Source organism: Somniosus microcephalus, chromosome 6, assembly GCF_052327205.1.
Source record: "Somniosus microcephalus isolate GS21.2 chromosome 6, FLI_Smic_1.0, whole genome shotgun sequence".
NCBI lineage: Eukaryota > Metazoa > Chordata > Chondrichthyes > Squaliformes > Somniosidae > Somniosus > Somniosus microcephalus.
Genome location: NC_140992.1, coordinates 245079924 through 245094609, shown reverse-complemented (window position 1 = coordinate 245094609; position 14686 = coordinate 245079924). Strand labels below are relative to the sequence as shown.

The window sequence follows — 14686 nt, the reverse complement described above, 5'->3', positions numbered from 1 at the left end:
GTGCCAGAATTATTTTCTGGTGTGTGATATGACCCATTGTCTTAAGCATTTTAATTTACTTTTGACAGAGATGAAGCATTTTACACCTCCGCTCTAACAGAGGTCGGAGTGAATATAAACACCTGGCCGAGAGCAGAAAGCCGAGGTATATTTCTTTTGAAGAAGGAAGTAGCAGCTGCAGTCATGCTCCTCTGGGGAGAAGACTAGTAATTATTTTAAAATACTATTTTAAGCAATGTTTTAACCCACTTCAAGGCTTTAATGTCATTCCACAACTTAAATGTGTATAGCAGGCAGCAGAAAGTAATTACCGTTGACTCACCCTGAATAAATAAACATTCTTTGAACCCCACCTGGAGAATGGGTTGCAGATAATGGCTGTTTACCCACTGCTACTAGTGGGACAGTAAGTACACTGTTTATCTTAAAAATTGGCTCCAAAATGCTCCAGTTTTAAATCTCTTATTTTTAAGTCTGTTACCAAAAACCGAAGAAACCGCTCCTTTATATTTTGTTAAACTAGTAAAAAATCTTGCTAAGATAATGAGAGAGGCCCAGTACAGCTGAATTAATATACCAGCACTTCTGATTAGGACATTCCATTTTCCATTAACTTCTATGTTATCAGCTCCTTGTCACTGCAACTTTTTTGCTTTCTTTACCTTAAGCTCCATTTCACATAAGCAATCTAAGAAACTCTCATACCTTTTTTTACTGTAGCTACACCATTAATCAGCCAAAGCCTCTAGTTTATGTGCCTCACATTTTTCCAGAGTTATCTAAATGCCAACCATCTAATAGACTTGTCTTCGTCTTTTAATTAATGCCCTGTATTTTGCATTACGCTACAATTAATATCAAGAGTTATGACAGCAATTTAATATGATGCATCAATTATAGAGCCCAAGGGTAACATTGGAAAGTAAACTCTAGATAAATATAATTTGATTTACGTGCAGGGTTTTTGTTACTTGCTTCACAAAGAAGTTGTGCAAGGTTTGAACATGGTCTCTGCTAAATTTACAAGCACAATGATGTGAAATAATTCTTTTACTTTTACACAAGCCTCTACTGTATTAGTTATATTTACTGATATTTATTTAACCCAATACATTTTGAGAGAGTAAGAACCTCTCATCTTTTTTAACAGTGACTACATTTCAAATGTGATGCACTGTAGGACATCTGAAGAATATGAAAGTTACTATATAAATACGAGTTCTTTCTTTCCTTATTTCCATCTATTATTTCTGGCGTTTTCTTGGTTTCCCTGTGCCAAACATCAATTATTAGCAGAGAGGACATGCTGATCCAGGCCAATGTGAACAACCTACCACCAACCCGTCTCAAATCTAGAGGGCCATTTTGGACCGTTGCCGAAGCCCTTCAGCGATCTCCCCTCAGCCTTGATGACTGATGGCAAAATGCTTGAAAGAACTGTGACATACGGAATGGATTCCTTCTAGAGGACCCCATAGTACAACCTGAAGGATCAAACCTTCCTCAAACAGTGGACAACCATCAACCGCCTCAGAACCAGTCATGGTAGATGCTGCCACCTTCTCCATAGGTGGAAGATTAAAGCATCCCCATCATGTGACTGTGGAGCTCCTAATCAGACCCTGGAGCACATCATTGAGCACTGCCCTCAGAGGAAATTCGCAGGCAGCCTACAAGATAGCCACACTGTTATACCAGAAGCTTTGGCCTGGATATCTGACTTAGATATTGGGCCGGATATTCCGATCCCTACGGTGTGTACGCGCTGTGTACACACCCGTAGGGACATCAGAAATGCCAGTTTCAGGCATGCACAGCGCATGCGCTGAAAACCAGCATTTCCGATCTGTCAAGAATGCTCTTGATAGGTCAGACGCCTGTCCTGGAGAAGGGCCCCTGCGGGTGAAGAGTTCTGCTTTCTGAAGACACTCCACCCGCTGAAAACACTTACAATTTTTACGCCTGGTAAAAGCAGGCGTACCAGGATAAGAGTTGAAAAATTTTTTTTTTTAATTTCACTCATTTATCATTTAAAAATACTTTTTAAAAAAAGGTAAGTTTATTTTTAGCCCTGTAAAAACTTTAATAATTTTTTTCAAAAAATTACATTTTTATTTAAAATATTTAATTTATTGTAATTTCAACTAATTTTAAAATTGTGATGCTTTTTAAAAATTTATTTAATGTTTTGAAGTGTTTTTGGGGTGATCTCCATTCATATATTTGACAGGTCTATCTGTCAAGTGTATGAAGGGAGATTCCCTTCTTTGATTGGCTCCCCATGGCCCACATGCGCCTCTGGGATACATGGGCCCTGCTCACTTGGAGTTGGAGAGGCCCAGGATCGGAACTATACACAGCTCGGGAGCCCTCAGGTAAGTGCATAGATTTTTTCCAGATCGGAGGCCTCCACACGCGGGAAGCCTCCGATCAGAAAATGCGGCCCATTGACATTTGATTTGCTTTGCTACTACCATACGAAAGAAGAAAGCAGAGAGGAGAGAAAGAGAGGAAAAGAAAAAATTGCATTTATATGGTGTTTTATCACATCCTCAGGACACCCGAAAATGCTTTATATCCAACGGGAATTTTGAAGTGTAATCACTATTGTTATGTGGGTAAATCTGGCAGCCAATTTGTGGATATATCTCACAAATCTGTTTGTGGTTGGGTCGGTTGAGGGTGTAGTGTTGGCCAGGCTACTGGGAGAATTCCCTGCTCTTCTTTGAATAATGTCATAGGATCTTTTACACCCAAAAGACAGAAGATAACCTGTTCCCATATCTCAACCAGAGCCATTCTGAGCTGGCATGACACAGTGGTGACTCTCAGCCCATTTTGCAATAACTACAATAATTATACCAACTTGAACCTTTAAAGACCAAAGCCATCAGTATGACAATATCTATTGATACATTTAATAGTAAAACATATTTTTCGAAACCATGGTAAATCTAAATTAATTATGTTTGTGGTTACTTCCAGGTTTGTAAATTTCTACGAGACTGCAATTATAGATTCAGGTCTGGGTTATGTGATTGCGTTCCTGGTGTCACTAGCTACCGTTAAATTCTGGAATCTGCTGCGTTTGAATCCCAAGATGCATTTGATTACTTCTTCCCTGCAGAGAGCCTGGAGTAGTCTTCTGGGACTTCTGGCCATCATGTTGGTGTTGCTTGTGTCATACTCCTCTATAGTAAGCAACTTATCTCTCCATAGTACTAATGGACAAATCTAAATCCATACTCTGGATGCAGAATATTTTTGGATTTCTGTAGCCATTGTTTGGATTCAGACTTCCAAACAGTTTAATACTTTTATTCTGCAGTAACAGGCTTATGTTGCACTTTTATGGAATGGGCAAATGTGACCCTCGGAATTTAAATTGATCCAAACTGGAATATTTTCAAAGTATGAACAGTTTGGTTTGGACTAGGAAGCAAGCATGGCACTTATTCCCAAGGTACTGTGTAGAATTATTAGTAGTAACATTTGAAAGTGCTCTATTAAAATACATTCAGATGATGCTATCTGGTTGAGAAATCAGCCAAAAATTTGAATAGAATCATAGAATGGTTCCAGCACAGAAGGAGGCCATTCGGCCCGTCGAGCCCGTGCCGGCTCTCTGCAAGAACACTTCAGCTAGTTCCACTCCCCTGCCCGTCCCCCGAAGCCCTGCAAATTTTTTTCCTTCAGGTACTTATCCAACTCCCTTTTGAAAGCCACGATTGAATCTGCCTCCACCACCCTCTCGGGAAGTGCATCCCAGATCCTAACCACTCACTGCGTAAAAATGTTTTTCCTCATGTTGTCTTTGGTTCTTCTGCCAATCACCTTAAGTCTGTGTCCTCTGGTTCTCAACCTTTCCGCCAATGGGAACAGTTTCTCTCTATCTACTCTGTCTAGACCCCTCATGATTTTGAACACCTCTATCAAATCTCCTTTCAACCTTCTCTGTTCTAAGGAGAACAACCCCAGCTTCTCCAGTCTATCCACGTAACTGAAGTCCCTCATCCAGAAAGCCATTCTTGTAAATCTTGTCCACACCCTCTCGAAGACCTTCACATCCTTGTTTGAAAGATCAAATTATTTGGGGAAGGGAAGGTGGGGGGAGGGGTGAATTCTGGACAATCCATTGATGATTTGGCCGACCGTATTGTAAGACAGTTAGATGACTTGGCTTTGTTGCTAAACAGGATTGGGTTTGCATGCATGATTCCCTGCACAATCTCAGCCAAGCTGTGGAAAGCAGTGTCAAGTAAATAGGAAATGCTTCGCCATAGAGAGAAGGGCACATTACGATTAAATCATTGGTGCCAAGCAGATAGGAGGCCACCAGCCAGATATTGCTACAACACACAGGAGGATCAAAAGGGAGGCTTAATATTTCAAAATTTGGAAAAATATAAATGAAAACCTGTACAGAACTACTCACTCATATTCCCTGAGATTTAAAGTTGTTCCTATGTTTCTGGACATCAGCGAGAATTGGTATTTAAACTGTAAAACCCTTGCAAGTTCAGAGTGAACTGGCTCCAATCAGTGTAACCAAATCCTTTACATATTAAATAACAGTTATCCTGTTTTTTTCATTCTTTCACTGGCAGGTCTGTGCCAGGCAGATATGGAGCATGCGTGATGTAGAGTTCTTACTTGATGAAAGGAAAGGCTGTTTATTATAGAATGGCGACTAGTGATGAGGAGTGAGCCTTGGGCTAAGTGGTAGCATTCCTGCCTTTGAGTCAGGGTTCGATCCCCACTGCAGGACCCTAGCCTTTAATCCTAACAGTAGAAAAGTGAGAGTACTAACATTCTGGGGAACTCCTATTATTCTATTCAGATTGGAATATTTTATCATTGTTCCGTATATCAGAAAGTCACATGGACATATACTTGAATTCACAATTCAATTGCCCTACCCACTGTCACATACAGCCCATATGCGATGTGACTTGCATCCTATCTAATTAATGGCTCTTCTCTCTCCCACAGTGTAACCTGGTGCTGGGTTTGAACTTATCCTCCTACAGAACTTTCAGCAGTGCAGCTGTAACAATCATCCGTCTACAACTTGGAGTCTTCAACTATGATGAGGTGGGACAGTTGCAACATCACTAACTGTTTAGTTTAGTTTGTGATTAGAGTATTTATATAAAGATAGTAGAAGTTACAAAAATACCCTGGGCAATTTGCTAATCACTCTAACCAATTGTGCATGTCTGAAATGGGACTCAATTACTGTTAGTAAATGTTTATGCAGCAATAATTTTGGTATAACACAATGTATACATTGGTGAAAAGTTCCATCTCTTCAGACGTTTATCCACTGCTCTAATCCTTCCGCTGCCATATGCCAAACGTTTGCATTAATTATGTTTCTCATTTACATTCATAATGGTAATTGTTATATTTACAGGCTTCCTATAAATGTTTACCAATTTTCTAAAACAATAAACACTGGGGAGTGAAAGAGGTCTGGCAAGGGATGGAGAAAAGGGCAGCATTAAATTGGTAAATTCGTCATTATCCGTTCTCAATAAGTGTGGTGAGCATATCTGCCAACAGGAGACAAGTTAGTCCAAGAAATCAATATTGATTGGTCCCAGAGCTTTTTTAAATTTTGTTTATGGGATATGGCAAGGGGTCATTTATTGCCCATTCGTAGTTGTGCTGAAAAGGTGGTGATGTGTCTTATTGAACCACTGCAGTCCTTGTGGTGATGGTGTTCCCATGATTGTGTTAGGCTTGTTTTTGCAACTGAGTGCCTTGCAGGCCACTTCAGAGGGTATTAAGAGCCAATCACAGAGTGTGGGACTGGAGTTATATGTTGGTCTGATTAAATATGGGTGGTAGATTTGGTTTCCTGAAGGGCATGTGAAGTGTACAGCATAGAACCAGTTCACACTGATTGATCCAAGGAGTTAACCATCTGTTTTATGAAGAAGGGTTCGACCCGAAACGTCAACTCAAATTTCTGTCCACGGATGTTGCCTGACCTGCTGAGTTTTTCCAGCATTTTCTGTTGTTATTTCGGATTTCCAACATCCGCAGTATTTTGCTATCGTGTTTTATGTACATGTTCCTTACAATACACACTGCCACAGTATCACTGTGCCATCTATGATTTAAACTGTGCAACTGCAAGACCTAGCCCTAGGGCCCCAGCAAAAATGAATAATATTGAAGATTAAGTTGGGCAGTTTTTAATCCAAAATACTAAAGTAAAAATCATATGAAATCATCTGGTGCATTTTCATATAATTTAAAGTCAGATTCCCTTAAGTCCTGGACCATAAAGAAAATAAAAACCTTGCAAAATCCTCTATGTTTCACACACATAAGTATCCAAACTCAAGCTGCTTTTCTGATAATATTGCAGAAAATAGTTAACCCAACTCTATAACCTTGCGGGTTTTCCCTGATTGCTTTAAAGCAGAAAGCTTGTGCAACGCATGACTATTTCCCCGACTGTTGAATGAACCCTAGAACGGTCCCCGTGGATTAGAAGGTGGCAAATGTAACCCCGCTGTTCAAGAAAGGAGGGAGAGAGAAAACAGAACAGAACACAATAGCCAGTTAGCCTGACATCAATATTGAGAAAATATTAGAATCTATTATTAAGGATGTGGTAAAAGGACACTTGGAAAATCACACAATGATTAGGCAGAGTCAACACAGTTTTATGAAAGGGAAATCGTGTTTGACAAATACATAGAAACATAGAAGATAGGAGCAGGAGTAGGCCATTCGGCCCCTCGAGCCTGCTCCGCCATTCAATGCAATCATGGCTGATCATCCAAATTCAGTACCCGGTCCCTGCTTTCTCCCCATACCCCTTGATCCCTTTAGCCTTAAGAAACATATCCAACTCCTTCTTGAATATATTTAATGAATTGGTCTCTACTGCCTTCTGTGGTAGAGAATTCCACAGGTTCACCACTCTCTAGGTGAAGAAATTCCTCCTAATTTCTGTCCTAAATGGCCTACCCCTTATCCTTAGACTGTGACCCCTGGTTCTGGACTCCCCGACCATCGGGAACATCCTTCCTGCATCTAGTCTGTCCAGTCCTGTCAGAATTTTATAAGTTTCAATGAGATCCCCTCTCATTCTTCTAAACTCCAGCGAGTACAAGCCCAATCGACCCAAACTCTCCTCATACGTCATTCCTGCCATCCCAGGTATCAGCCTGGTGAATCTTCGTTGAACTCCTTCCATGGCAAGAACATCCTTCCTCAGATAAGGCGACCAAAACTGCACACAATACTCAAGATGTGGTCTCACCAAGGCCCTGTATAACTGCAGCAAGACATCCTTGTTCCTGTACTCAAACCCTCTCGTTACGAAGGCCAACATGCCATTTGCCTTCTTAACCTCCTGCTGCACCTGCATGCTTACTTTCAGCGACTGGTGCACAAGGACACCCAGGTCTCGTTGCACTTTCCCTTCTCCCAATCTATTGCCATTCAGATAATAATCTGCCTTCCAATACAAGAGTATTGTGAGGGTGTAACTAGCAGGGTAGATAAGGGGGAACCAGTGGGTATAGTATATTTGGATTTTCAGAAGGCATTCGATAAGAACATAAGAAATAGGAGCAGGATTAGACCACTTGGCCCCTCGAGCCTGCTCCACCATTTAATAAGATCATGGCTGATCTAGGGCTCAAAGCCACTTCCCCGCCCGCTCCCCATAACCCTTCACTCCCTTATCTTGCAAAAATCTGTCTATCTCCACCTTAAATGTATTTAATGACCTAGCCTCCACAGCTCTCTGGGGCAGAGAATTCCACAGATTTACGACCCTCTGAGAGAAGAAATTCCTCCTCATCTCAGTTCTAAAAGGGCGACCCTTTATTCTGAAACTGTGTCCTCGAGTTCTAGATTTCCCCACGAGGGGAAACATCCTCTCTGCATCTACTCTGTCGAGCCCCCTCAGTATCTTATATGTTTCAATAAGATCACCTCTCATTCTTCTAAATTCCAATGAGTATAGGGCCAACCTGCTCAACCTTTCCTCATAAGTCAACCCCCTCATCTCTGGAATTAACCTAGTGAATCGTCTCTGAACTGCTTCCAATGCAAGTATATCCTTCCTTAAATAAGGAGACCAAAACTGTATGCATTACTCAAGGTGCGGTCTCACCAATAACCTGTACAGTTGTAGCAAGACTTCCCTGTTTTTACACTCCAACCCCCTTTAAATGAAGGCCAACATTCCATTTGCCTTTCTGATTACTTGCTGTACCTAAATGCTAACTTTTTGTGTTTCATGCACAAGGACCCCCAGGTCCCTCTGAACTGTAGCATTTTGTAATCTCTCTCCATTTAAATAATAATTTGCTTTTGAATTTTTCCTGCCAAAGTGTATAACCTCGCACTTTCCCACATTATACTCCATCTGCCAAATGTTTGCCCACTCACTTAGCCTGTCTATATCCCTTTGCAGATTCTTTGAGTCCTCTGCACAACTTGCTTTCCCACCCATCTTTGTATCATCCGCAAACTTGGCTACATTACACTCGGTCCCTTCATCCAAGTTATTAATGTAGATTGTAAATAGTTGAGGCCCCAGCACCGATCCCTGTGGCACCCCACTAGTTACCGTTTGCCAACCGGAAAATGACCCATTTATCCCGACTCACTGCTTTCTGTTAGTTAGCCAATTCTCTATCCATGCTAATATATTGCCCCCAATTCCATGAGCTCTTATCTTATGCAGTAACCTTTTATGTGGCAACTTATCGAATGCCTTCTGGAAATCCAAATACACCACATCCACTGGCTCACCCTTATCCACCCTGCTCGTTACATCCTCAAAGAACTCCAACAAATTTGTTAAGCGTGATTTCCCTTTCATAAAACCATGCTGACTCTGCCTGACTGCATTATGATTTTCCAAGTGCCCTGCTACTGCTTCCTTAATGAAGGACTCCAGCATTTTCCCAATGACAGATGTTAGGCTAACTGGTCGATAGTTTCCTGCTTTCTGTCTCCCTCCATTCTTAAATAGGGGTGTTACATTTGCGGTTTTCCAATGCGCTGGGACCTCTCCAGAATCCAGGGAATTTTGGTATATTGCAACCAATGCATCCACTATTTCTGCAGCCACTTTTCTAAGGTCCTGGAATGCAGGCCATCTGGTCCAGGGGACTTGTCGTCTTTTAGTCCCATTATTTTACCAAGTACTATTTCCTTAGTGATAGTCTTTAGTTCCCCCCTCCCTATGGCCCCTTGATTATCCATTATTGGGATGTTGTTAGTGTCTTCTACCATGAAGACAGATACAAAATATTTGTTCAGAGTCTCTGCCATTACCCCGTTCTCCATTATTAATTCCCTAGTCTCATCCTCTAAGGGACCAACGTTTACTTTAGCTACGCTCTTCCTTTTTATATACCTGTAGAAGCTCTTACTATCTGTTTTAATGTTTCTTGCCAGATTACTCTCATAATTCATATACTCTCTTTATTATCTTTTTAGTCATCCTTTGTAGGTTTAAAAAAATTTCCCAATCCTCTGGTCTCCCACCAATCTTGGCAGCATTGTATGCCTTCGTTTTCAATTTGATACCATCCTTTACTTCCTTAGTTAGCCATGGATGGTGCTCCCTTCTCTTAAAATCTTTCTTTCTCACTGGAATATAATTTTGTTGAGAGTTATGAAATATCTCCTTAAATGTCCACCACTGCATTTCAACTGTCTTACCCTTTAATTTATGTTTCCAGTCCACTTTAGCCGGTTCTGCCCTCATGCCATTGTAATTGCCTTTGTTTAAGATCAGGACACTGGTTTGGGATACATCTTTCTCACCCTCCAACTGAATTTGAAATTCAACCATGCTATGATCACTCTTTCCTAGAGGATCCTTTACTATGAAATCATTTATTAATTCTGTCTCATTGCACAGTACCAGATCCATGATAGCCTGCTCCTTGGTTGGTTCCATTACATACTGTTCTAGGAAACCATCCCGGATGCACTCTATGAACTCCTCCTCAAGACTACCATGGCCAATTTGATTTGTCCAATCAATATGGAGATTAAAATCACCTATGATTATTACCGTACCTTTTTACAGGCCTCCATTATTTGTTGATTTATACTCTGTCCAACAGTATTGCTACTGTTCGGGGGCCTGTAGACTACACCCACCAGAGACTTTTTCCCTTTATTATTTTTTTATCTCCACCCAAACCGATTCTACATCTTGATCTTCTGAGCCAATATCACTTCTCACCACTGCACTGATCCCATCCTTTACCAACAAAGCCACCCCACCTCCCTTTCCTTTCTGTCTGTCCTTCCGAATTGTCAGATACCCTGGAATATTCGGTTCTCAGCCCTGATCACCTTGCAACCACGTCTCTGTAATGGCGATCAGATCATACCCATTTGTATCTATTTGTGCCATCAACTCATCTATCTTGTTACGAATGCTGTGTGCATTCAGATATAGAGCTTTTAACTTTGTCTTTTTACCATTTCTCCTTGTTTTGGCCCCATTTTCTGTTGCACTCTTATTTTTAAACATTCCGTCCTTTCCTGTCACACTCTGGTTATTATTTCCCCCATCTCTATTCTGCTATATTGTTTTCTCATTTGACTTTTTAAATTCCCGCTCACTTGGATCCCCCCCCCACTATTTAGTTTAAAGCCCTCTCTACAGCCCTAGTTATTCGATTCGCCAGGACTCTAGCCCCAGCATGGTTCAAGTGAAGCCCATCAAAACGGAACAGCTCCCTCTTATCCCAGTACTGGTGCCACTGCCCCACAAATCAAAACCCATTTCTCCCGCACCAGTCTTTGAGCCACTCATTCATTTCTCTGATCTTATTTACCCTATGCAAATTCGCTCGTGGCTCAGGTAGTAATCCAGAGATTATTACCTTTGTGGTTCTGCTTTTTAATTTAGCCCCTAGCTGCTCATACTCTCTCAGCAGAACCTTTCTTTGTCCTACCTATGTCATTGGTGCCTACGTGGACCATGACAACTGGATCTTCCCCCTCCCACTCCAAGTTCCTCTTTAGCCCAGAGGAGATGTCCTTAACCCTGGCACCGGGCAGGCAACACAGCCTTCGGGACTCACGCTCTCGGCTGCAGAGAACAGTGTTTATCCCCCTAACTATACTGTCCCCTGTCACTACAACATTTCTTTTTACTCCCCCCACTTGAATGGCTCCCTGTACCACGGTGCTGTGGTCAGATTGCTCATCCTCCCTGCAGTCCCTGCCCTCGTCCACACACGGAGCAAGAATCTCAAGGGCTGAAGCTCCTCCATCAGTACCTCCTGGATCCCAATACCTGTCTCACTTGTAGTCACACCCTCCTGTCCCTGACCATGGGCCAAATTGGAAGTAATTACTCTCGTGGGTGTGACTGCCTCCTGGAACTTAGTGTCCAGGTAATGCTTCCCCTCCCTAATGTGTCGCAGTGTCCGAAGCTCGGACTCCAGCTCATCAACTCTGAGCCGAAGTTCCTCGAGCAGCCAACATTTGCTGCAGATGTGGTCGCCCTGGACCTCAATGGTGTCCACCAGCTCCCACATGCAACAACAACACCACATTGCCTGGTCTCCCATCTCAATTAATTAATTAATTAGTTTTATAATTTGGAACAAGTATATCTTTTAATCTACACCAAGGCACTGAAATTTAGACTCCCAAGTTTGGAAAACAAGCGAGAAATATAGAAATACTCACCAACCAATCACTTAGCTGCTTTCTGGTGACGTCACACTTCGATTACTTTTTACTTCTTTACACACACCAGTCTGTTGTGCCCGCTCTCCCGGGCTCCCGCTGTTTTAGTAACTCCGAACTCTCGCGCTCTCCCGGGCTCCCGCTGTTTTAGTAACTCTGAACTCTCGCGCTCTCCCGGGATCCTGCTGTTTTAGTAACTCCGAACTCTCCCGGGCTCCCGCTGTTTTAGTACCTCCGAACTCTCGCCCTCTCCTGGGCTGCCGCTGTTTTAGTACCTCCGAATTCTCGCGCTCTCCCGGGCTCCCGCTGTTTTAGTACCTCCGAACTCTCGCGCTCTCCCGGGCTCCCGCTGTTTTAGTACCTCCGAACTCTCGCGCTCTCCCGGGCTCCCGCTGTTTTAGTACCTCCGAACTCTCGCGCTCTCCTGGACTCCCGCTCACCTATAGTAGCGCCGAACTCTCGCGCTCTCCTGGGCTCCCGCTGTTTTAGTACCTCCGAACTCTCGCGCTCTCTCCTGGGCTCCCGCTCCCGTTTAGTAGCTCCGAACTCTCACGCTCTCCTGGGCTCCCGCTCACCTTTAGTAACTCCGAACTCTCGCGCTCTCCTGGGCTCCTGCTCACCTTTAGTAGCTCCGAACTCTCGCGCTCTCCTGGGCTCTCGCTCACCTTTAGTAACTCCAAACTCTCGCTCTCTCCTGGGCTCCTGTTCACCTTTAGTACCACCAAACTCTCACGCTCACCTGGGCTCTCGCTCACCTTTAGTAGCTCCGAATTCTCGCGCTCTCTCCTGGGCTCCCGCTCCCGTTTAGTAGCTCCGAACTCTCACGCTCTCCTGGGCTCCCGCTCACCTTTAGTAACTCCGAACTCTCGCTCTCTCCTGGGCTCCCGCTCACCTTTAGTAGCTCCGAACTCTCGCGCTCTCCTGGGCTCCCGCTCACCTTTAGTACCACCGAACTCTCGCGCTCTCCTGGGCTCCCGCTCACCTTTAGTACCACCGAACTCTCGCGCTCTCCCGGGCTCCCGCTCACCTTTAGTACCACCGAACTCTCGCGCTCTCCCGGGCTCCCGCTCACCTTTAGTACCACCGAACTCTCGCGCTCTCCTGGGCTCCCGCTCACCTTTAGTACCACCAAACTCTCGCGCTCTCCTGGGCTCCCGCTCACCTTTAGTACCACCGAACTCTCGCGCTCTCCCGGGCTCCCGCTCACCTTTAGTACCACCAAACTCTCGCGCTCTCCCGGGCTCCCGCTCACCTTTAGTACCACCGAACTCTCGCGCTCTCCTGGGCTCCCGCTCACCTTTAGTACCACAAAACTCTTGCGCTCTCCTGGGCTCCCGCTCACATTTAGTACCACCGAACTCTCGCACTCTCCCGGGCTCCCGCTCACCTTTAGTACCACCAAACTCTCACGCTCTCCTGGGCTCCCGCTCACCTTTAGTAGCGCCGAACTCTCGCGCTCTCCCGGGCTCCCGCTCACCTTTAGTACCACCAAACTCTCACGCTCTCCTGGGCTCCCGCTCACCTTTAGTACCACCGAACTCTCGCGCTCTCCCGGGCTCCCGCTCACCTTTAGTACCACCAAACTCTCACGCTCTCCTGGGCTCCCGTTCACCTTTAGTACCACCGAACTCTCGCGCTCTCCCGGGCTCCCGCTCACCTTTAGTACCACCAAACTCTCACGCTCTCCTGGGCTCCCGCTCACCTTTAGTGGTGCCGAACTCTCGCGCTCTCCCGGGCTCCCGCTCACCTTTAGTACCACCAGCTCTCACGCTCTCCTGGGCTCCCGCTCACCTTTAGTACCACCAAACTCTCGCGCTCTCCCTGGCTCCCGCTCACCTTTAGTACCACCAAACTCTCACGCTCTCCCGGGCTCCCGCTCACCTTTATTACCACCGAACTCTCGCGCTCTCCTGGGCTCCCGCTCACCTTTAGTACCACCATACCCTCGCGCTCTCCCGGGCTCCCGCTCACCTTTAGTACCACCGAACTCTCGCGCTCTCCCGGGCTCCCGCTCACCTTTAGTACCACCGAACTCTCACTCTCTCCTGGGCTCCCGCTCACCTCTAGTAGTGCCGAACTCTCGCGCTCTCCTGGGCTCCCGCTCACCTTTAGTAGTGCCGAACTCTTGTGCCACGCAAGAGGCTGTTACACGTGATTAGGTCTCATGGGATTGGGGTAATATATTAGCATGGATTGAGGACTAATTAACGGACAGAAACAGACAGTAGGAATAAATGGGTCATTTTCGGGATGGCAGGGTATAACTAGTGGAGTGCTGCAAGGATCAGTGTTTGGGCCTCAGCTATTTATGATCTATATCAATGACTTAGATGAGGGGACGAGTGTAATATATCCAAGTTTGCTGACAATACAAAGCTAGGTGAGAAAGTAAGCTGTGGGGAGGACACAAAGCGGCTGCAAAGGGAAATAGACCGGTTAAGTGATTGGACAAAAAGTGGCAGATGGAGTATAATTTAGGGAAGTGTGAAATTATCCACTTTGGTAGGATAAATGGAAAAGCAGAATATTTTTTAAAAGATGAGTGACTAGTAAATGTTGGTATTCAGAGGGATTTGGGGGTCCTTGTACACGAATCACAGAAAATTAACATGAAGCTACAGCAAGCAATTAGGAAAGTAAATGGAATGCTAACCTTTATTGCAAGGGGGTTGGTGTATAAGAGTAAGGAAGTCTTGCTGCAATTGTATAGGGCTTTGGTGAGACCACACCTGGAGTACTGGGTACAGTTTTGGTCTCCTTACCTAAGGAAGGATATACCTTTTTTAGAGTGGGTGCAACAGAGATTGATTCCTGGGAGGAGAGGGTTGTCCTATGAGGAGAGAATGAGTAGAATGGGCCTATATTCTCTGGAGTTTAGAAAAATGAGAGGTGATCTCATTGAAACGTATAAAATTCTTACAGGGCTTGACCGGGTAGAAGTTGAGAGGCTGTTTCCCCTGGCTGAAGAGTCTAGGACTAGGGGGCA

General features: G+C 44.4%; 1 protein-coding gene across 1 annotated transcript in view; it reads left to right on the top strand.

Moving 5' to 3' along the window:
• LOC147116616 (polycystin-1-like protein 2) overlaps positions 1–14686 on the top strand; it is a 90787-nt gene that overhangs the window by 69455 nt on the left and 6646 nt on the right. Inside the window, exons 17-19 of the mRNA XM_085992055.1 lie at positions 960–1036; positions 2986–3196; positions 4993–5094. Of these exons, the coding sequence (XP_085848181.1) occupies positions 960–1036; positions 2986–3196; positions 4993–5094 (390 nt within the window). The remainder of the gene's footprint in view (positions 1–959; positions 1037–2985; positions 3197–4992; positions 5095–14686) is intronic.